The sequence below is a fragment of the Cynocephalus volans genome, chromosome 11 (assembly GCF_027409185.1).
Source record: "Cynocephalus volans isolate mCynVol1 chromosome 11, mCynVol1.pri, whole genome shotgun sequence".
Taxonomy (NCBI): Eukaryota; Metazoa; Chordata; class Mammalia; order Dermoptera; family Cynocephalidae; genus Cynocephalus; species Cynocephalus volans.
In genome coordinates, this window is record NC_084470.1 from 60626526 (window position 1) to 60649234 (window position 22709).

The 22709-nt window shown below is 54.3% G+C and overlaps 1 protein-coding gene across 2 annotated transcripts; it reads right to left on the reverse strand.

The window, feature by feature from the left end:
• Window positions 1-13444: 13444 nt before the first annotated feature.
• Window positions 13445-22678, reverse strand: C11H3orf18 (chromosome 11 C3orf18 homolog). Of its 2 annotated transcripts, none has more exons than XM_063114779.1 (5): window positions 22620-22678; window positions 18898-19283; window positions 15857-15882; window positions 15010-15157; window positions 13445-13855 (listed from the first exon to the last, which is right to left on the reverse strand). In XM_063114779.1, exons 2-5 carry the CDS (start codon window positions 19129-19131, stop codon window positions 13775-13777), a joined length of 489 nt encoding a protein of 162 aa, XP_062970849.1. In that variant the 5' UTR covers window positions 19132-19283; window positions 22620-22678; the 3' UTR covers window positions 13445-13774. The 2 variants fall into 2 exon arrangements, with proteins under 2 accessions (XP_062970849.1, XP_062970850.1); XM_063114780.1 differs by lacking the exon at window positions 22620-22678 and adding an exon at window positions 20962-21173.
• Between the last annotated feature and the right edge of the window lie 31 nt (window positions 22679-22709).

Consider the following 22709-nt stretch of genomic DNA (forward strand, 5'->3'; position numbering starts at 1 on the left):
GAAGACAAGTAAGGGCCGGCCCGTGGCTCACTTGGGAGAGTGTGGTGCTGACAACACCAAGTCAAGGGTTAAGATCCCCTTATCGGTCATCTTTAAAAAAAAAAAAAAAAAGAAAACAAGTCATCCCCTGAGAGCCTGGCATGCTCACACCTGACAGGCATGCATGTCAGCTCATGGAGGCAGCAGCTACTGTGCCTGCCCTGGTGGAGCTTGGCTACCCTTACAGACATGTGTCCTGTGCTACCCTGTCCTCCCACACTCGCTCACAGCCACACACAGTCTTTCAGATTCTCACCTCTGCTTGGTGCCTGTGGCCTCTCAACTGGGGCAGATGTAGACCAGCCTATACTGGCAGGGGTGGGGCCTGGTACCAGGCGACAGGAGAGCCCTCGTGGTGTGCTGTCATTCTCAGGGCAAGATTTTGAGGACACCCCCAACCTTACCCCCAGAGGCAGGACAGTGGTCTCTCATGGAGGACCACACTCCCTGGTCTTGGGCTTCAGAAGCCCAGGCCTGAGACTCCCTAAGCCTGCACCAGTCACAGGACAGGGCCTGGGGAACCACATCCCTCTGGGCCAGGGGAACACAGCTCTGTGTGGGTGGGGGTGAGACCCTGGCCCTGTTCACCTTGCTATGCCTTGTACCCAACACACAGTGGGCATGCGGTAGGCACTCCCAGATGTCTGGGGTACACGAATCCTGAGGTGTTAGAAGCTGGTTGTCCCAGCGCTTGCTGTGAAAGGACCCCTCTTCTAGGTCTCACAGAACCGTGCAGGGACCTTCCTGATTTGGCCTCCTCACTGGGAGAGTCCAACTAGTTAGACTGAGAGTCAGGGAAGGGCTGCCCAGCATCAGCCCTGTGGAATGGAGATAGGACCTTTTGGCTGAAAGCCTGGCTGCTGGGAGCAGCTGATGGAGATAGATGGTCCCTGTCCCTGGTAGGGGTCAGGGCTGGGTAAGGTGGCCTTGGGCCTGATGGATGACTCGGTGCTGTGCCAGGAAGTCGAAGAGGCCTCCTGCAGTGGATCTGCTGGGCAGCAGTGACTTAGTTGTCCACAACCCGCTTAGGCTGTCCTTCAAAGGGGCTGAGAGTATGACTAGGGGATGGGCAGGTCCTGCCCTGTCACAGAAGTTGAGCCCCTGCTGGACCCTCACCTGCCTGGTAGGCCAAGTCCCTGCCAGAGCAGGAAGTGGTGGGTTTTTCCAGGTGTATTGGTCAAGTGGACCAAGATCCTCCTCGCAAAGTCCTCAGGACAAGGGCTGGGCTGTTGTAAGGGCCTGGTCCCAGGCCTTGTTCGTTCGTTCGTTCATTCATTCATTCATTCAATCATTTATTCGCATGCCTCCCGCTGCTGTCCTTTCTGGCCTGCCACAAACCCCCCTGCATCCAGTGAGGCCAGACCACTCCTCTACCCTGGCATCTCCTTGCCCCTGCCACTTCCCTCCTGTCACATTGGCCTGGCTGTTTCTCCAAGAAGTCTCTGAAACTTTGCTTTTGCTCTTTTTTTCCCCTCCCAGGTCCCTGCGTGGCTAGCAACTCTTAATATTCCAGTCTCAGGCCAGTGCTGGAGGTGTCCTCTTGTTTCTTGATCACCTATTGGGTTTCCCTACATTTTTATTTCCATCCTGTCCTGGTTTCTTTCCTTCAGAGCCTGAACATACCTTGTTTATTGGTTCACCTATTTATAAACTGTCTCCCCCAGGCATTTAGGAACCCAAAAAAGAAGGTACCTCAGCAAGCCCTCCATAGGAGCCAAGGTCCCAGCTGCTTTCCCTACCTATCCATAAGTGCCCAGGGCCCCAGGGCCATTTAGATAGGCCCTGATCATGGACCAGTAACAAGAGAACTGTTGTCAGGGCAATGGTCTGCCCACCTCTGAGGGATTCCACATAAAGGCTTATGACTCTGGATCCAGGTTGTCAGAGGGGGTCCAGATGGGCAGGATCCAAGGACCCTGCCTATCCAGAAAGCAGGTTTCCTGAGCCACACCTGGGCTGGACCCTGTGGCTGAAGCCCAGAGAGGGTGTGTGTAGACATTGGCATTCTATGAGGGCACCTCCACCCCCAACGTGATGAAGACAAACGAGAGGTGTCTGGAGTGTAGTGGATGACAAGGAAGTTAGTACAGGCTGACTGATACAAGGCTTAGGGAGGGGGATAAAGTGGGATGGGGAGTGGGAGCAAGTGCAAGATACTGGGAGAATTCATAAATGCTTCAGGACACTGCCCTCCATGGGGAGGAGGGGAGGTGTGCTCCACAGGTGTGTGTGGGAGGGTGGGGGGTGGAGGGCAGGGAGAGAGACTCTGGGGCCCAGCTCAACTTCAGCCCGTGAACAGGCAATGCCAGAGCCTTTAATGGTGCTGAGCCCTGGGTGGGGAACCAGGCAGGGGGCGATGGAGGAGCCTCATCCACCATCCTGGCCCCTTTCCCCACCTAGCCCATCCTTTTCTCTCCCTCTCCTCTCCCAACCTCCGTGGGGTCCAGGAAGGGTCCCCTCTGGTTACCATGTGGGAACCAGTGGCCCTGGTCAGTGTGGGTGTCTCAGGCAGCTGAGCTCCTGAGACCCACCCAGCAACCTCCAGTCTTGTTCCTCCAGCCCTGCTACTGCCCCAGCAGCTTCTGCACGGGTGGTGCTAGGAAAGGAGCTAGGGCCACAGGCACCCTATTCATCTGAGATGGAAGGGGGTTCTGTGCCTCAGAGGGGTGTGGTCCCACCTTTCCTCAACTCCTTGCAGGTCCAGGGCCACCAGATAACCTCAGGGTCTCTTTGGAGGTCAAGTCCACTGTTCCAAAGAGTAGGAATGACATGGGGCAGAATATGGCTTTCACTGCTGCCACCTGGTGGCTGAAAGAGGCCAAGCACCTAAAGCACCTGCTACTCCAATTCCCAGAGGGAGGTTGAGGGAATGACACTCCTCAGGGTGTGGGGCAGAGGCACAGGGGAATAGGATAGGTACTCCCTGCTCCAGGCCACCATCCTGTTCTGGAGCCTGGTCCTTCACTTGGCTTGTCTCAGAGCTGCCCCAGGTGCCATCAGACATGGATCCACCAGAACTTTCTAGAATGCTATCAAATCAGATCTAGCATCAGAAATGGCCTGTCTAGCCCCCACTATATTGAAGGCGAACTGAGGGCCTGAATTACATCCAGGACCATACCCAATGGGTCTTTGTGGCAGTGAAGAGAAGGAGGATTGGGAGCAGAATGGGAAGCAGGGAGAGGTGGAGCTGGGAGGTTGGTGCAACCCAGGTGGGCCTTGCCTGTCCTGTCCTCACCTCTTACAAATGCAGCTGGTCCTCTCTTTGCAGGACCTGGTGTGAGTCCCACTGAGCTGTCCTCAGCTCCCTGCTGACACCTGCTTGTGTCATAATACACTGCGCCCCCAGCTCCAGAGTAGGGGGCGGGAGAAGAGGAAGGCTTGCTCAGGACCCTCAGGCCTTGGCCATCTGGCCCCAGTAGAGAGCCTTCAGGAAGGAACATCCTTCCCTTCTTGCACACCCCTCAGTTCCCCACCACTCTGCCTGCATCAAGGTCATGTCAAGGTCACAAAATCTAGTGAAGGAATTATAGTGTGGCAGGCAAAATTAAATCTGGGTACTAAAAATGACTATTCCCATAGTCCAAGAAAAAATCAAATGCAGTCTCTCACATGGGGTTTCCCCTCCCTTTTCTCAGTCTCTGGGAGGCATATCCCACACTGCCCATCCTGTCCTCCTAGGGTTGGTCTCCAAACATGGTTTGCTGCTCTCCACCCACCAGGTGACAAGACATGCTATTTCCCCAGCCATATATTTTCCAAAGTCTCAATGATTGAGTCAAGAATAACCTCCAAGAAAAGATGATCTTGAAATCACTGGACAATAATCTGGGGGTGGGGGGGGAATTAAGTTTGACCCCTACCCACCACCTTAAAACAAAAACCAATTCCATTTGGATCAAAGCTAGAAGGACTGAAGAATGGAGAAAAAGTTCCTAGAAGAAAACAAGAGGATTTTTGCATAGGTTTGATTTGGTGTGGCCTTTTCTAAGTACAACAAAAACCACAAAAGCCATAAGAGAAAAAATGGATACATCTGACTACATGGAAATCAAACATTTCTACATGGAAAAAAAATCAAAGTTTAAAGACAAACAACAAGCTGAGGGAAAGAAATGCAAATTTCATAATATATTAAGGGCTCCTATAAATTGAAAAGGAAAAGACCAACAACCTCATTGAAAAATGGGCAAAGGAGATGAACATGCAGTTTACACAAAAGAAATCCAAAAGACTCAGCCACTGAAACCATGCTCAGCCTCATTCCTCTAAGAGAAACGCAAATGAAATAGGCAAAGCTGTGAAAGGTTGATGTACTTGCTGGTGACCATGGGGAAAAACAGAAACTTAGAGTTGGTTGTCAGAATATAAATTGCGCAGCCTCCATGAAAGCAATTTGGCAATATCTATCGATATTAAAAATGCACAGACTCTTTGACCTAGCACTGCCCACTTCTAGGAATTTATCCTTCAGACAAATTCACACACATATGAAATCGTGCCCCAGGGTGTTCACTCCACGATGTTTCTAGGAGTAATTGATTGGAAACAGCCTACTCTAAGGAGCCTGGCTGAGTAGATAGGAAGCATCCTCACTGTACATACTCTGCAGCTGTTAAAGAGGATAACACTTGGGAGAGCATAGTGCCAATAACACCAAGGTCAAGGACTCAGATTCCTGTACTGGCCAGCTGCCAAAAAAAAAAAAAAAAGGAACAATTAAAAAATAGAGTGGATGAGAGTGAGGCAGTGCTACAGGCAGTGACATAAAAACAAAGTGTAGTATATGTACCAGATGAAAAAGGAGAGTAAATATTCCTGGACACTGCCAGTGCCTGCCAGACCTCTTAGCTCACATCTCCACCTTCCTGTCCCAGAGGTTGAGCTGCACAAGTGACATCCACCTGGCTCTGCCCTCTGATGTCCAGTAGGATTTGATCAATGGGTATCCTCTGAGTTTAGCAGGCAGGAACAAAAGGTCATGTCTATTTTTTTGGTCCCTCCCAGTCTGTTCTCCACTTGATTTTTCTAAGCCAAAGATCTGGTCACAACCTTTCCTGTTCAAAACACTTTGTGGCTCTCCATTGCCCTCTGGATGGAGGTAAGATCCTCACCATGGCTTTTGAGTGTCTGCTCCTGTCTGCCACCCTTCCTCTAAACTCTGTAACCTGTCCCAGGCTCCTAGTCTCAGCACAGTTCCCTCTGCTTGCAACCTTCCTCCCACCCCAGGGGACAGCCTCAAAAGACCTACTTGTCCTCCCCTAGCTGCTGTGCTCCCACCCTCACAGTATCAGCCCCCAATGTAGTGTCTGTCCCCAGGCTGGGCTCTGCCAGGGGGTTGAAAGCAGGGAATACTCCCCCCCCCCACCGCCCTAGCCCTCCCGGAATGCAGAGTTTGGCTGAAAGGACAGAGGTTTCCCATGGCTCTTGACCTCTGAAACCCCTCTCGGGTTGTGCTCTGTCGCAGCGCCCTGCTCTGGCCCCTCCAGATTTTGAGAATAAGGTCTTGGCTCACCCTTGGGAGGCTGGACCAAAAGAAGCCATGGAGGAACCAAGGAACTGGCACCTGGCACAACAGAGATCAAGGCTCAGGTAGCTGGTAGGAACAGCTGCTGGTCGAGGCAGGGCAATCAGTAAGAAGCCATGTTTTTAAAAGTAATTTTGCTGTCAGGAATAGTGAAACAATATAATAAATATGAGAAATAAATCTTGTTACCATGTAATGAGCTGCCTTATTAATGTGTTAAACTTGTAAGAAATGCTTAAGTGTTTAATTGGCAACTAATGAGGGTGCCAATTAGGGATCATTACACATTTCTTTAAAAATCCTAATCAGCAGGGGGGCATTTCAATCAATGCCATGGGGCTGGTTCCATGGGGACCCCATCCTGACAGTGCATCTGGTACCTGTAGGACCACACATCTGGAGGCTAGCCCCACTGGAGCTGACACCAAGGTCAGGGCCACCTGGATTGGGCTTGGCCCCAAACCCCATCAGGCATCAGAAATCAGTTTCTCTTCTGCCAGTAAATCCTGCTATTGATCAAAGCCCACTTGAAACGGCACCTCTGTGAGGAGGCTGCCTGGTTCCTCCATCCAGATGGGAAGACTTGGCCTGGGAAGGACTGAGGGCCAGGGAGCTCACTGAGGACTAGGACCATGGTTCTCCACCAGTATGCAGCTCTGCCAGGAGCCTGCAGGAGGAGTTACTAGGAGGCTAAGTGAGCTTCTGTGGGGGTACTAAGTTCTTGTGGCTGGAGACAAGCTGACAAAAAGCAATAAAGGGTATCTGGGGGCACCCTTGGGGCCTCCCCAGAGGAGAGACCTGGGTCTCTCTCTGAGCCAAATCCCATCCTGGTCACCTTCACAAGTAGCCCCTGTGTGCCTGGCACTGCCTGGGGTAGGGCCAGGCAGTGGGACTCAGAGTAGTCTCAGGCCCTCCTGCTTCCAAGTCTCAGCCCCTTCCCACGGAAAGTAAAGCTGAGCAGATCTATATTCCAGGCCAGGCCAATGGGAGGGGAGCATCTTGAGCAGCCAGAGCATGATTAATTGCCAAATTAATCACCCACGTAATTGCCAAAGAGCTGGGAAGTAGTGGGTGGGGGTCGCTGCCCACCAGGGGCAAGGCTCAGACAGGGCCAGCATAAGAGGTAACCCTGGCACAGGCATGGGCAAGAAGGCAGAGGCAGGAGACTGGCTGCTGTCTGAGCAGATGGCTTGGGCAAAATGGAAGGCAGCAGGTGGAGGGCCTTGGAGGCCAGATTGGGGTGTTCCAGAGTTCAGTGGAAGCCTTGCAGGCCTGTGAATGGAGGGTAAGGGGCAGTGCCAAGTGGGGCATGGCTGAGAGCTCAGTATGGGTGGCTGGAGAGGCCCAGAAAAAGATGTCCAGGTGGTACACATGGTTATACTTGGAATACTTGTCGGGGAGGAGAGTGATTGGCCTTGGGGACTGTGGGCTGGGGAAAGGCCCTGGTTTCTATCCTGGGGACTGGGAAGGCAGTGGGAGTCCCTGAGCCAGACTAAGAATGAGTGCAGGCAAGGGGCCAGCCCCTCCTTCTGCAGCTTGCGGACCCCCATCCTTCTCACTGGCTGGTGCCCCCACTCAGCCCTCCCAGGCTGGATCTTGGAGTCTGGGCTGTGTCTCCAGGAGGTCTCAGGTCAGGCCAGGTTTGGAGCAGGGGACTACCCCATGGCCCTCTCCACAGCTGGCAGTTGGGGACTTGCCTCACAGAGGCAACTTTAGAACTTAAGCTCCTTGGGAAAGTTACACCAGAGGCTGAGCTAGGAGGTGTGACCTGGAACTAGGTGTACCTAAACCCCCTGTGGACCTAGGGCTGCCCAAAGGCTGAGCCTGTTTGTGGCTCAGAGGCCCCACCCCTGCAAAGGCCTTGCCACCCATCAGAACTTTAGCATGGTATTTACTTATCAAATATTTACCTAGTGTTCCTATATGTCAGACACTGTTCTAGGCCCTCTACAAATATGAGCTCTTTTTGGGTTTTTTGGTGGCTGGCCAGTATGGGAATCCAAACCCTCAACCTTGGTGTTATAACACCGCACTCTAACCAACTGAGCTAACTCGCTAGCACCCAAATATGAACTCTTTTAATTTTATCAAGTAGGGAGGACCTTCCCCACTTTACACATGAGGAAACTGAGGTGGGAGGTTCAGGGACTTGCCTGGGCTCACATAGCAGCTGAGCTGGGATTCAGACCAGCTCATTCATGTAGCAAGGGGGGGCTCAGGAAACTCCAGTTGCCCAAGGGTCCTTGAGCAGGAGACTCTGAGACATGTGGCACTGACCCCCATGGTGGAAGTCAGAGCTGATTGGCAGTTAGTCATGCCTCCTCCTGAAGCTGAGAGAGGATCTGGGGCCAGTCGCAGCTCCTCCTCCTCGAAGTCAAGGTGCCTGCTGCACTCGATCACTAGTGATCACTTTGTGGGAGCTGCTTGTTTCCTGCTATCTGCCTTGTTGAAAATGATGTATGGGGAGGAGGTGGTACAGCTCCTGCCCTCCCCAGTCACATAGCTTGGCCACTGGAGGCAGCAAACGCCCCCATCCCACTTGTTCACACATGCAGACACAGGAACTGAAGGAGGGGGGCCCTCGGTGACACACTCAGGAAATTATCATGTGGGACACAAGGATAAACCAGACCCATTCGGGCCTGGTCTAGGAATCCAATAGAGCTGGATTCAAAGTCTGTGTGACCTAGGATAAGTCACTCAAGCGTACTGAGACTCTGCTTCAGGTGGGATAGCTGATTGATCTCATGAAAGCTCAGTGGCAAGAAGTTGCAGGGAGACTGAGAGATGTCGGAGAGATGTTTTCTGTGCAATGCCCTGGATGGACACTGAAAGGAGCTAGGATTTGAGGTAAGGATGGGACAGGCATTTTCAGTGGAGATCCCAGGGTAGGCAAAGGTGTGCCGTGAGAAAACCGCAGGAGGGAGTGATCAGCTGATTTGGTGAGCTTGGGCACTGACAATTGAAGGGTGTGTCCCCCAACCTCACCCCTTCCCAGCCTCCAGCCAGCTGAAACTGCCAGAGGGCCAGTTCTGACAGCCCTGGAGGGACAGCAGGTTAGCTTTTCCCCTCCCTATGGAGGCCACTTGGTGAGGTCTAGGGGGGCCCAGTCCCTGTGCCACCCTCAGTCCTTGCTACAGGCCCCTCCTGTCTCTCAACTGCCCACAAGGGCTGCTGCATTGAATGGTCAGGTCTTGGGGTTCAGTTCCCTGATGGGAGGGGCTGTCTAGATCCCAGGGCAGGGCCCACAACTTATACCCCAAGGAGGCCAAGGGCCTTGGGGGCCCTGTCCTTGCTCTGGGAAGAACCACCCACTATAACAAAAGTATGATAACTGCATATATTTATTAAAGGCTCTCCACGTGCTCTTAATATATTAACTCATTTAATTCCCATGAGGCAAAAACAACTTGTTCAATCCTCCATTCATTAAATAGCCCTTAGCGTCTATGTGCCAGGCTCCATTCTGGAGGCTCAGGCCACAGCAGTGATCAGATAGTCTCCCTGACCCAGCCCCAGTCCAGACCTGCTCCTGGGAAGGAGGAAGCAAACAGCACCAGAGCACCAGCTGTCCTGACACCAGATTCCTGAGTAAGGCCTCAAGGCCAAATGTCACTCAGTGCACCCACCTAATAATCTGGGCCTGCACTGCCACCTGGTGGTCACACTGGGAATGGCTCCAAGCATAGTGCCCTCACTTCCCTCTACTAAGGGAACTTGATTGAGTCCACCCCACCCACACAAGCTTCGGGTAGTCACCATTTGCGGGTGGGAACAGGCCTCCTGGCCCCCTTTGGAGGGAGTGAGATGGGTATGGTCTCTCTGAGAGAGTCATTCAGCAGCTCCCATTGGCCTGATGATTCTCATAGATCTCACAGATCTTTTCTCCCATCAGTACCGGCATCTAAGACAAAGGGACACTCGGTAGACGAGGTGGAATGGGTGTCGCACAGTGGTGGCCCAGCACAATGTAGGCACTCCATGTTTGCAAGGATCAACTGGTGAGATCACCATCATTAGTGTCCTGACTGTGAGGAAGTCCGTCATCCCTTACACCAGGCTTCCCCTACAGCCCCTCTCTTGGGCCAAAGGCTCTAACCATAGGGTTTTTTTCTGGGATGGGGGAGACCACACCCACTTCTTGTTCCTCCCCTACATGCTTGCTGCCCTTCCTCTACCTCCCACAGGTGTGTGTGGCAGGGGGAGTGCCCAGGTGTCCCTGGGGGCCACTGATACCTGCCTTGATTTTCTACTTGCAGGACCAAAGCACCAAGGGTGAGGAGTGGGGGAACGGGACCACTGCCAAGGACCTCTGGGGATGGGGGGATGAGAAGTGCATCAAGGGCAGACCCAGGCCTAGGTGGGATGGCATCCTGGTCTCACACCAAGCCGCCTACCTAAGGGGTCTCCACCCTCTCCCCTTCCTTCCTTCCCTCCCTTCACCTGATGCTCACACCCTTCTTGTTCATTTCCCAGCATCTCTGGTCTTTCAAAAATGTCTTCTGGGTGACCATAAATGCCCCCCACCTGCAGTTGCCCACTGTCCCGAGCCCTCAGAAGCCAGGGTAGATGGGGATGTCTCCTGGGGTCCCACAGATATCCTCAGCCAAGGCCCTTCACAATGAGGCCTGCTGAGGAGTGCAGCTGGACAGGATAGGATGGGGTGTCTGCCCCCAGCCTCTGAACACCCCCAGGCACACCCTGGCCTCACCCCTGCCTTTTTCATATAGCTTTAGATAAAAAATATATAGACATATAGCATGTGTGTGTGTGATGTGTGTACATGCACCATGCACACACATCTTTTTTCCTATTTGACATCTGTCTCCTCTACCTAGGATGGAAATGCAGAGTCTGGGTTGGTTCACTGACAGGACCGTGGTGCTGTGCTCATGGTAGGGACTCAGTAATATTTCTGGAAGAATCAGAGCAAGGTCAGACTGCTCTACTAGAGTTTCTGGGCTCTCCCCCACACGAGCTTTCCTTTACATTCTGAAAGCATCCCCAGTGTCTGCCTGCAGCCAGGAAGTGGGATTATTTTATTCATTTTAGCTCGAAGGTGACATTTTACTTTATTAAACAAGAGGGTGGCCTCCTTTGAAGGCTCCCAGCCATGTCCACCCTGATAACACCTACCGCAAACCGCAGCAGCTTCTGATTTGAAGCCCTGGTTGCTATCTACGAGGAGGGGTTCCACTTACTGAAGTGTGTGTGTGTCAGGCAGGGGGACATTTCCCAGAGGGCCCCACATCACAGTCAATGTCAGGGGCGGTAGCGGCAGGTAGGCAATCCCCTCCTGCTCCGTCCGACTGGCTGAGGGCAGCGAGGACAGCCTGGCCAGTTCACCAGGCTTGAGGCCACAAGAATGCGTCAACCAGAACGCCTTGCCCCAATGTTTATTGGTCCCACACTCTGTGGAAGAACTTAGAACTAGCTGGGAATTTGGTTTTCCTCCAGGCCTGGGAAGAAGAGCTAGAAAGCAGAAGAAGGTGGGTGGAAGGGAAGAGGACGTGACTGTGAGGACACAAGAGATGAGGAAGGGCCCCGTCACCCACAGAGATAGCTGTCCTGTGGCTACAACCTAGCCAAGCCCACCCATCAGGAAAGGGACACGGGGCAGGCAGTGGGAGAGAATGGGGACGGGATCTTCTTGGATCCCCGTACAGGCCTCGGTCCCTGGGCACCAGTCTTACTCCACAGGGCCCATTTCTTCAGGATCTCTCAGATACTGAGTCTCCTGCAGCTCCCACATTCCTGGACTGAGGGACTACCCAACAGGGTGGCAGCCTGCAGCCCACCCATCATACCCCTCAGGAATCCTGCCAATCTTCCAAGGAAATGAGACCCCTTTCCAAGACCAAAGTCATCACCACCAGGCCCAGCTGTGATGCCAGTGTGGATGGCCTGTGGGGTACTTTGTCCTCAGCCTTACCGAAAGCCCTGTCCCACAGCCCCCACCTCCAGCCCAGCTCTCCGTTGTGGAACTGGGAGCTCATCCTCTTCTTGTCTCTGTGATGCTAGCCTGAAGGTTCAGCTCTCTAAGGGAGGGTCTGAATGTCACTTACAGTCCTGGTTCGTGGGGCTTTCAGTGCTAAAACTGGGGAAGTCCTGGGAAAACCGGGACAGCTGGTCATTCTAGTGTCATTCTCCCTCAAACCCTTCTGAGCTCTGCATGTGGGTTCCACACACAGAATCTTAATGGCTGCCCACCCCACCACCCTGTCCCTTGTGCTCCAGGGAAGGCCATGTTATTTCATTCTCTTTTGTGCTTCAGACCCAGCTCTATGGGTCCTAAGGTGCCATACTTCTCCCTGGCCCTTGGGGCTCAAGCTCCATCCCTCCTCTGGTCCCACAAGGTCCTGTCCACTTGGTCTCCCCACCCCAAGGAGTAGCAAGCATTGTGACCCAGTTTCACAGTTGAGACACAAGACCCCAGAGCAGCCTTGAATTCAGGGCCAGAGGCATTTCTTCAGACAGATCAAAAACCAAGTGTATTGCCACCTCATAGATGAGATCCAAGCCACTATCTCCAGGCATCCCGCAGCCCCTCACCCATCCTGTCCCCTCCTGGGGTTCCACATCCCAAGTGTCACAGACTCACATTCTCTTCATGTAAACATCTTAATTACATCTTTAATGGTCTCACACGGAGATGCTGTGAGTTAAATTACAGCTTTGTGCATCTTAAATTACCCGCAGCCCTCCAGTCAGTTCAGTGCTAATGTATTTATAGCATCTAGGGGAAGGAATAAATCCAGAACCTTCCCCACGAAGCACCCTTGGCCCTCACCTCCTGATATGTGGTATTTGCCCAACGGATCTGTACAGGCCACCCCCACGTCCCCTCCAACCAGCGGAAGACAGTGATGGCAGCAAGGCTGGGCACAATGATATACCTCTGGGCGCGCTCACGCACACATGCATGCCCAGCGTAGGAAAAACGCCCAGCTCTTGGAGGCTATCTCTGCCCAATGCCTTGCCCAGATGCCCCTGGCATCAGCCTTGATCTTCCAAGGCTCAGGGGGAGGCCAGGTGCAGAGGCCCGCTTCCCCACTCCATAAACACTGAGTCCCTTCCCATGGATGGGATGGAGGTGGGGGGAATCCAAAAATAGACCAGGTTTCTTAGGTCTTTTTCCCAAGGGGCAATCCCCCACCCCCTTTCAGTTAGTCAGAACTGCTCTCACTGGCCAGCAGCCTGTGACCACTGCCATCAGACCAACAGCTTCTCCCCCAACACCAGATCCCCAATATAACCCAAGACAGTGAGCCATTTTCAAAAGCGGTTTAGCCAGCTTTTAGAGCCCAGTGAAGAAATGCAGCACACAGTGGAACCCTGCTTTGCTTCCTTCTTCCCTGCAGTCCCTGAACACTGAAGGCAGAGAAGGTGGCCTACCCTGATTCTCCACTATATACCATGGAGTGGGGGTCGATTTGGAGGAGGTCTTCAGCATGCCCCCTGTGCTGGGACAGGTACGTGTCTGCAAGTGAGCACACTCGTGCACCTGCATGAAGTCTTTCAGCAGGCATTGGGGCTACATCCTTCCACATCCATTCCCCTCCTCCATTCCCCCTAGTTTGCGCCCAGCAAACAGTTGATTGCCAGGGTGGGTGGCTCTCTGTAATATGAATGGACCCTGGATATGAGCAGCCCCCCTCTTGGCATCCTTACCTCCTGCGAAGTTTCAGCTTCATCCCTGAGCCTCTCAGGGCCCATGACAGATTCTGTCCACCCTGACCCCGTGACCTGAGTGGTTGCCTCTCCCCACCCCAGAGGAGGCTCCAGATTCAAAAAAACAGGTCTCCTCCTGACAGAGGGGAACCCCCACTCTCCTTTCCTTGCCTCTCCCACCCCATATCTCCCCCCATTTCCTCCACATTAGAGAAGCGGGCCCTGATGTGAGGGGTCTGAACAGGAGACAAGGAAGCCTGCAGTGGCTCTTGACCTTCCCTGCATGAGGGATTCCCCCCATATCATGGCCCTCAGGTCAGGAGAAGTCAGTGGCCAGATGCCCAGGCTGGCCAAGGGCCCTCTCTTGAGCCTACAGAATTAGCAGATGGGTCCACAGAACAGCTGGGGCCTGACCTGGCCCTTTCTGTCTTGGCAGGGCAAGTCCTGAGAATAGGTCTTGACAATCAGGGAGGGGGTAGTTCTCTGGGCACCATAGCAGGTGTCTCTATCAGAGGTCCAGGCCTGTCCCCAGGCCACTCACGCATGGATGGCGTTGGCTACATCTGTAAACACCAGCCGGCTGGGCCTCTGCAGTGGGCCCTGGGAGGGAAGAGTGGTCTGCAGGGAGACAGGCAGAGGCATCAGAGACCTTGACCAAGGCCACGCACTCTCTGGCCCAGTCACCTCTACCCTCGCTTCCTAATGACTGCTTGTGCTTGACACCAGCTATGCCTTCTGCCTGGAATGCCCTTCCCACAAGCTCAGCCTAGAAATACAACCTGGCCCAGATGACTCCTTCCCCCATCAGGCATCCCTAGCTTGCTTGTCACCTTGGCAGCTCTTACTGTGGGCCAAGGCACTAAATTAATTATGCATGCATCACCTTTTCCCAGCAGGGGAGCTTACCTCTGCACCCCAGGCCCCAGCACAGGGGCTAGCACAAGGAATGTATACAGAAAACAATTGTCAAATGATCAGTAGACCCTGGGGTCTGGGTGCACCAAAGTTCTCAGTGTGATTTCCTTCATATCTCAAGGGAGCAGTGTGCCCTGACCCAGGTGACACAGAACTGCAGCAAAACCTAGGGGTCTTCAGATTCCCAGCCTGGACTCTTCCTAAGTCCAGAAGATGCAGAGGATGGGTCAGGGTTAGGCCAAGCCTCCTCATGGCACTCTGGTCCTTGGGGATTTTTTAGAATGGTGGCAAGTGGTTCAGGCAGCCCAGTGGCTCTGGCAGGATGACCTCACAGGTACCCATTGGATATAGAAGGCTGGGGTCTCCACTTGCCTGAGGTCTGTCAGCAACTAGGAATCCACCAGCCTACTCAGAGATGCCACTGTCTGGGAGTCTGACCCATCCACAACCCACTCAGGACCCTCAGGAAGCAGAGGAACCCAGGATCCCAGCTCTCAACCATCTCTCTCATTAGTCTTCTCCTGTTTTTCTAGCCAGTACATGGGGTACACAAGCAAGAATTACGATATTCATTTCATGAGAAAACTGAGGCTCAGAAATACCAATGGGGCTTCCAAGATCAGCAGGCTATCAGGGCAGAGCCAGGCCAGCACCCAGGGCTGCCCCTGGCCTGGCCTTGCACAGTGAGTCTGTGGGTGGCCATGGAGCAATTCTACCAGTTTCTGAACAAACCTGACAAAATCCATATAGCTGCCACCTGACCACATGCTGGAGAGCTGCATGAGAGAGGAGAGAGGGTGGGGGCAGAGGATGCATAAGGGCTGCAGGCTGGGTGGGGGAGCCTGGTCAGTGCCCACCTTGCCCTGCGTGGCCTGCACAGAGGTGGCAGCCTGCACGGAGGCAGCGTCCCGCCCATGCTCCAGCAGCTCCTGCTCCAGTTCATCTTGTTCCTCTGTGGGGTCGAAGTTGTACATGGGCATGAGCTGGTGGCGAAGCTTCTCCAGTCTGGGGATGGGAGCAGAAGCTGCTGGGGGCAGGGCAGGCCCTTCCCTTCCCACCAGCCCTTCAGGCCCCACCTGCTGACCAGCTGAGCCACAGCACACAATCACATTTAGGGTCCTAAGATTTCCCTTGAAATGCAATTAAATGACAGACATTTTTGTACCTAGAGTACCAGTTCTACCCCTCAGATGGGTGGCCTGGGAGACAGCAGTTACCCACTCCTGGGACTAAGTAGGGCCACTGGCCATGTAGTTTTCACCCATGGGGTCCACAGGGACTGCCTAGGCAGGGGCTTTGCTGCAATCCACAGCCTCTGGGGCTAGGGGTGGGGGTTGGGGAGTCAGTGGCAGTCAGCTCAGGGCAGCAGGGCAAGGGTGTCTGGGCAGCTGGATGGGGGTAATCCCAACCTTCTTATCCCTTCCCCCTCCCTACCCATCCCCAATCCCAGGGTTATACCTGGTTACCCAGGATCTTCACACCTGCCTGCCCTATGTGTGAGATCCTGGTGGAGGGTCCTCAATTACTGCCCACTCCCCCAGGAAAAGTGGTCATCCCTGAGTGGGCAGAAGAGGCCCTGACTCCCTGACCAGGGAGAGGGGACCTGGTAGTGGGGGACTCTTTCCCCTTTTCCACCCATGTCCGCTGGAGCCCAGCCCAACACTGTCCATGGGCTGGGGTTTTGGAAGGCAGCTGGGGAATTACCTCTTCTTCTTCCTGAAGTACAAAACCTGCAAGAGAAGGAGCAGCATCAGATGGCAAGGAAAGAAGGCCCTGATTAGCCCAGCAGTCCCTCAGGATGGGGGACATGCTGAGACTGAAGAATGGGATACCTGTGAGTCCCCATGTCCTCAGGGTCCCCATCCCAATGACATATGGATCCCCCATTCATGCCTCCCTTTGATGCTTTTAGATGCTTACAGTACCCAGACCAAGTCTGGGGACCCAGAGTTGGGGAGCACACCTGCTGTCGAGGAGCCCAGCCTGGGAAGACAAGCTAGGCTTGGCCTGGGGGCTGGTGGGCCCCACCTCTGTCAATACTGACTGTAGCCCCAGCCACTCAGCCCCTGCCTGTGGCTCCTCAGAGGTGAAGGGGAAGGGGAAGGCTTCAGCACATTCCCTCCCCTTAACTCACCCCAGGCCCAAAGCCACATACAGGCAAAAAGAAAAGGGAACAAGCGGTGGCCAGACTCTGCAGAGCACTGGCTCTAGGCAAGGCTCTGAGCTGGGTCTCTGAGGTTCCCATGGAAGGTTGACTGCCCTGAGTGGGCAGGGATGGGAGAGGGGGCCTGAGCCCCTGGACATCAGCCAACATCAGCCAGCATCATCAGCCAACATCATCAGGCCAACTCTCCAGAACTCCGATGCTGGAAGAACCTAAGAAAGCCTCTCAGTCCTGTCCCCCGATGTACAGACTTGAAGATGAAGGCCTAGGCTGCCTGAAAAAACAACTAGAACTTCCAGGCCAGAGCAGGAAACCCTGGACAAGGCACTGAAGAGACAGATGAAGGGGGTGAGACTTGGGCAACCACCTCGGGCAGAGACTCCAGGGACATTTGCCACCATCCTGCTCTTCCTCAAACTGGCAGTTTCTGACTACCAGGAGCATGACCACTTCTGTCTGGGGGAAAGGCACATCCCCAGAGTCTGTCCCAAACAGTCTGTGGCTCCCACACTCTTTGTGGTCCACTCACAGTTTGAATCTGGTTTGCTTTCCAGCCTGACCCAGAGCTCCTCCCACGGGCCCCCTAAGGCCTAGAAAGAAACTGGGGTGCTCCTCACTCTCTCATTGCCTCCAGAAGGTCATTCATGGGGGGTTCCTCTTTCTCTTCTGTGGATGGGATGCAACAGGAGCTCTGCAGTCTTTTGACCCAGCCCTTGCCCACCTGAGCAAGGGGCTCCAGCCTCAGCACCCTGCTCCCTCGCTTCTTGGCCATTGCCCCCAACCTTTCCTCTCTGTGGCCCTGTGATTCAGAAGGATCTACAGAAAAGGCAAGAACCTTTATCCAATCTCCAAGCCTTTGCCCCTGCTGCTCTATCTGACCCAACTGCTGACACGCCCCCCGCTTCCTTTCTAAATCTTCCCCATCCCTCATTGTCCAGCTGCAGCCCCACCTCCTCCAGGAAGCCCTCCCCCCACTGATCCTGCCTGCACCAAGCACTTTTTCCTCCTGTGTGAGGCCACAGCCTGGCACTGATTTGTTCCTGCTTGTACCCATTGCACAGCTCAGGGCTGGCACGAGGGGAGAGAGAACAGCATTCAGGGAACACCTCTGGATCTGTTCCCTGTGCCCAGGAGCTGTTTCCTGCCCTCTACTGCCTTTGTCCCACAATCTTCCTACCTCTCTGATTTTGGCAAGAAGGCCATTCACTCTGGCCCTCTGAATATTCCTCTAGAACAAAGAGTAAGAAAGTTTTCCCAAGCTCCTGGGACAAAATCTTTCCCCAAGAGTAATGAAGGCAGATTTTAGGCCCTGTTTTTCCCCTAAGGTTAGGGTACCTCAGTCTGCTTAACCATTGCATGGGTGCCAAGGGGGAACACTGGCATTCTGCGTCACCCCTGCTCCAGGAGACCTCTCAGTCCCCAGCCTCACTCTGCATGTGCGGCATCCTGGCCCTACTTGCTGGCTGGCAGATGTTCCTTGGCAGCAATCTGGAGACTGTGGGGCCCATATGGTGATACTAGTTTAACAGCAGCTCCAACCAGGCCATGGATGGAACATCCACAGTCCTATTTGTCAGAGCAACATGCTTCTGAGCCTGAGGACAGCCATCAGAGCCTGAGAGGGGCAGTGGGCAGAATGCCACTGCTGCCAGGCCCACTGCAGGACCTCAGGTGCACCCCCTCCCTCCCTGGTCTCAGCCTGCACAATCTCCAGTATTTCTTCAGTGACATTCTAAGTGTGTATATATCATCTTAGGGAGAAATCCCACATCCTCAGGGACTGACACCAGACCAAGAAGCATCATATTCACTCCTGGAAGATACCTGCAACCCTCTCCCCAACTCACCTCTGTCCTGATGGCTGCCCAACTCCACCCCTTCTCATGACCCTGAGGCCAGGCTTCTACCTTGGGGTTTCAGCTCTAATGGTGCTTCCTTCCTCAGCTGTCCCTGACCACCTAGCCTAGAAAGCCCCCCACCACCATTCCCCAACACAGTCTGTATGTGTCTCCTACTCCCCATAAGAACCACAGGGCAGGAGCTTGTCTCCCCAGCCCCTGTTGGGTCCCAAAGGCCTGGTCCAGGGCAGGTACCCAGTAAATAACTGTCAAGTGAATGAATAAATGAACACAGCCAATAGCCTGCCATGCTCAAAGCATCCCATCCAGACTCCATAGCTCACAATCCATCCCCACTACCTTCTGGTTTCTATTCCTACTGCAACCCCCACACCCGCTTGCCTCACCGTCCTGCTTGCTGCTCACAGAACCTCGTGCCTGCCTCCAAACTTTTGCCAATGAGGACCCTCCATCTGGAACACCCTCCTCTCCAACTCCTATGTGACCTTCATGAAGCAGCTCAAAACACCATGTATTCCTCAGAACCTTTTCTCGTTCTTCCAATCAGAAGAACTGCCTCTCTGGTCTCTGGGTTCTAATGGACAAATCTCTGGGGAAGAAGAGGATTGCATATCATTAATAGACAATTGTCTTCTGATTAGGTTCTCTATAAATCTAAACGCTGACCACTTTCCCCCAACTAAGGGCCTCCTGACCCAGCCCCAGCCTACCCCAGCTCTCACCATGGCCACAGCCAGGCCAATCACAGTGATGATCCCAAAGGACAGAAGCATGGTGCCCACGCCGGCTGCACCCCCAGCCACGTCAGGGATTCTGGTGTCATTAAAGCTGGTAGCTTCTGGGCTGAGGGTGGTGGTCTCGGAGGCTGGCCCATCTGTGGTAGACTCCAGGTCAGGCTCAGATGTGGGTGGATGGCTGCTGAACCAGCCCCTAACAGATGGGATCCTGGAGTTCATTCTGACGCTGAGAGAGCCCTGGCTGAGAGACTGCCTATGGTCAGTCAACCTGCCTACTCACTTCTGACATCAAGAAGTGGCTCCTGCTACCTCTGGTGGCTACCTGCAAAGCCACCTCCTTGGATAAAGGGAGTCCCCTGCCTCCCTGGGTGCTGGAAAGGAAAGAATAAAAAACATGAGGCTCAGGACAGGGGCTTGGTAGTAAGATGAAGTCCCCATACTGGGAAAATAAGGGTTTGAGGCCAAGGGTGAGGGCAAGTTCAGGGGACATTAGGATACCTGCTTTACATAGCTACAGTTCCTCCATTTTTAGGAACATGAAAATGAAGCTCTGCCACCTATGTCTGTGATTAAGATGATCATAGTGATCATATGTGGAAGATATGAAAGGTAGTGGGGAGGTTTGAAAGAAAAAATCCCTCCACTGTGCAATAACCACCTCCCACACACACTTCCCACCCATTCCCCCACCTCCTCACTCCCTGCCCCTCATATCCTTCATCCTGCTCAAGGAAATAAATACTGCAACCTTTTCTTTTCCTGAAGGGAAACATTTGCCCAAGAATCACACAGGCCTGTCTTTGAATCCCAGCTCAGCTATTTAACTATATGATCCCAGGAGTGTCACTCCACCTCTCTGTGTCTCAGTTTTCCTGAGTCTAAGGTGGAGATATTAAGAACATGCCCACAGGGTCATAGGGTTACTGAAATGTCAAAATGAACAGGTCCCTAGAAAAGACTTAGCTCAAGGGCTGGCCCGTGGCTCACTTGGGAGAGTGCGGTGCTGATAACACCAAGGCCACGGTTCAGATCCTATATAGGGATGGCTGGTTCACTCACTGGCCAAGCGTGGTGCTGACAACACCAAGCCAAGGGTTAAGATCCCCTTACCGGTCATCTTTTTAAAAAATAAAAATAAATAAATATTAGATATCCCTCTGGCCAACCCAGTCAGAAAAGGGGGAGCCACAGGAGCCCCTGGACCCAGACAGCTGTATGGTCCAGGCTATGCTTGGAGTTGGGGTAGGGGCAGGTGTGAAGAGACCAGAAGACAGGAAGAAGAGAGAGGCTCTGGTCCTCTGGCAGGGCTTTTCTGCAGGCTCCTGGAGTCATTGAACCCTCCCACCCAATAGGGAAGCTGGGGCTGCTAGGGACAGGAGCAAGGCAAAGGGAGCATATCTTCAGAGGCAGGGACGGTACTGCCACTTTGAGGTGCCTTCTCCTCCTCTGGGAGCAGAGGGTGGGAGATTTGCCCAGTCCAGAGGACTATGGGCACACAGTGTGGGAAGGGTCCCAGCCAAGCTGCAGATGGGCAGGCCTAGGGAGAGGAGAGACACATAGCTCCTGGCTGTACGCCTATCTCCCTGTGCAGATGCCTGGGTGTGTGTGATATGTGCACACACCCATGATGGTCTCTCAGGAAGGGATAAGCCTGGCAGATGGACATGGGGTGGGGGAGGCTCATCCCTCTCTGCACTCTCCCTCCAGGTAGGCTGGGCACACATCAGTAGTCCCGGGTTCTTTTCTCCGCTCTGCTACTGACCACAGTCGTGACCTTGGGCCAGACCCTTAACTCTTGCTCTGGGGTTCTGTTTACTCCTCTGTCCAAAGGAAAGAAGGGGCCCTGCTAACCACTTTCTGAGCCTTCCTCAGTGTCCAAAAGGGAAGGAAAGGAAACCAGGGTGAAAGGGGTAGGCACCGCGACCTCGGAGAACCTGCATGCCGTTTTCCACCAGGTTCCTCAATCTTCCCTACCCCAATCCCCATGCCCGCCTCCGCGACCCTGTGATTCCTCCATGCTTGCACACAAGCAGCGACCTCAGCACTTACTTAATCCTCTCCGGGGCGCCCAGCTCAGTCAGAGAGGATAGGGGTGGTGGTGACAGCCGGGAGGCTGGGGCAGGGCGAACCCCCAGTCCCGGCGTGGAGAGCGACCAGTCCGACCCGAGGTCCGCCCTACCTGCACGCTCTGAGCCGCAGGCCAAGTCAGCTACCGCGCACCGCCCGCGGCCGCGCGAGCCGGCTCTGCCAGCCTGGGCTAGGGCAGGCAGGGCTGGGACCCACGGCGGGGGTGGGGCTGGCCCTAGCAGCCTCGGGAGATCTCCCCAGCTCCAGCGCGATGCCTCCTTGCCGGCTCCGTGCCCCCGGTCCCCGATTGGCTGTTAGGCCTAGAACCCGCCCAGCATTGGCCCGCTCTCCTGTCGTTCGGATCTGGCTCTGCCCCCAGCGGGACCTGGGAGCCGGGTCGCAGTTTTCAGGACTACCCCTCATCCTGGTGGCCTGTGCCGTAGTTGGGCGGGGGATCGTGGGTGGCCAGGCCCTTCCCGGGCCAGAATTCAGGACCCCGGCCAGCCCGGGCTCCACCTGCACCGGATCAGACTCGCGTCCCCCAAACGCAGGCGTACAAAGGAGGCTTGGGGAGAGCACTAGACTTGGAGTTCTTGGGCCTGCGTTGAACCCTGGCTCAACCCTCTGCTGACTTTGTAACCAACAAGCTGCTTCCCCTCTCTGGGCCTCGGCTTCCTACTCAGATGGGGACTCTGGTGTGAGGGTTCTTGGTAAATAACTACAACTCCGGGATAGAAATGGGGAATCTTCAGTCCAGAGAAGTTGGAAAAGGGATGGTATTACTATCGGGGTGGTATTATTATTGGGCACCTGATCCAGGCAAGCCTTCAAATACCCTCCACAGTACCTTCCATCTACAGCGTGATCACCTCAGGGGAGGAGCCCTCAGACACCCTCTAATCTGCAGGTTTTCAAAGGAGCTTAGGGGGATCACGGGGTATCTTGGTACAAATGCTGGTCCCCTGGGCTCCCCAGGACGCAGCCCGGGAAACCGCGTGTTTAGTAGTTTAGTTAACAGTAATCTAGTTAACAGATTCTGGCGGGTGTTGTCGACAAGCCACACTTTGCAGGACACTGCCGTGAATCATATAGAAGGAGCAGCTGAAGCCCAGAGAGGTCCGGGAGCCTAGACAAAGCCTTCCAACGAGTTACCAACAGAATCAGACTTCGAACTCAGGTCTCTGGAGTCGGGTTTCCAGCTTTCTGCTCCAAACTACAAATGGGAGCGAGAGGGTCAAGAGCAACTATAGGGTCCGGTCGCCATCCGGCCTCCTGCTGGGCTCGGGACACTGTCCTCGGCCAGCTCCCAGGCACTGGGTCCCGTCCCACAAATTGGGAGCTGCCGGAAACACTGGAACCCGCCCACGCGCAGCTCGACCTGACCAACAGGCTATGGTAGACCACGCCCCCGGGCCACGGGCCCCAGCTCTCGAACCCCGGGCCCGCTGGTGACACGCCCCCTTTTGGGCAGGCTTTCGGTCTTCGCCCACACACCGCCTCAACCCGGTCCCTAAACGCCAGCTTGGAGCAACCACCGTGAGCTGGTGCCATATTTCTGCCGTGACCTCAAAGAAGACCCGCCAGTCCGGGGCCCCAGGGAGCAACACCCCACACACCCCCGCACTTTCCCCACTGTGTACCTGCGGGCGTAGTCGGTGTGGAGTTCACAGCTTCCCCACCCGCCCGCAGGGGTCTCCCGGGAGGAACTCAATGGCCTTAGGAACCCTGGA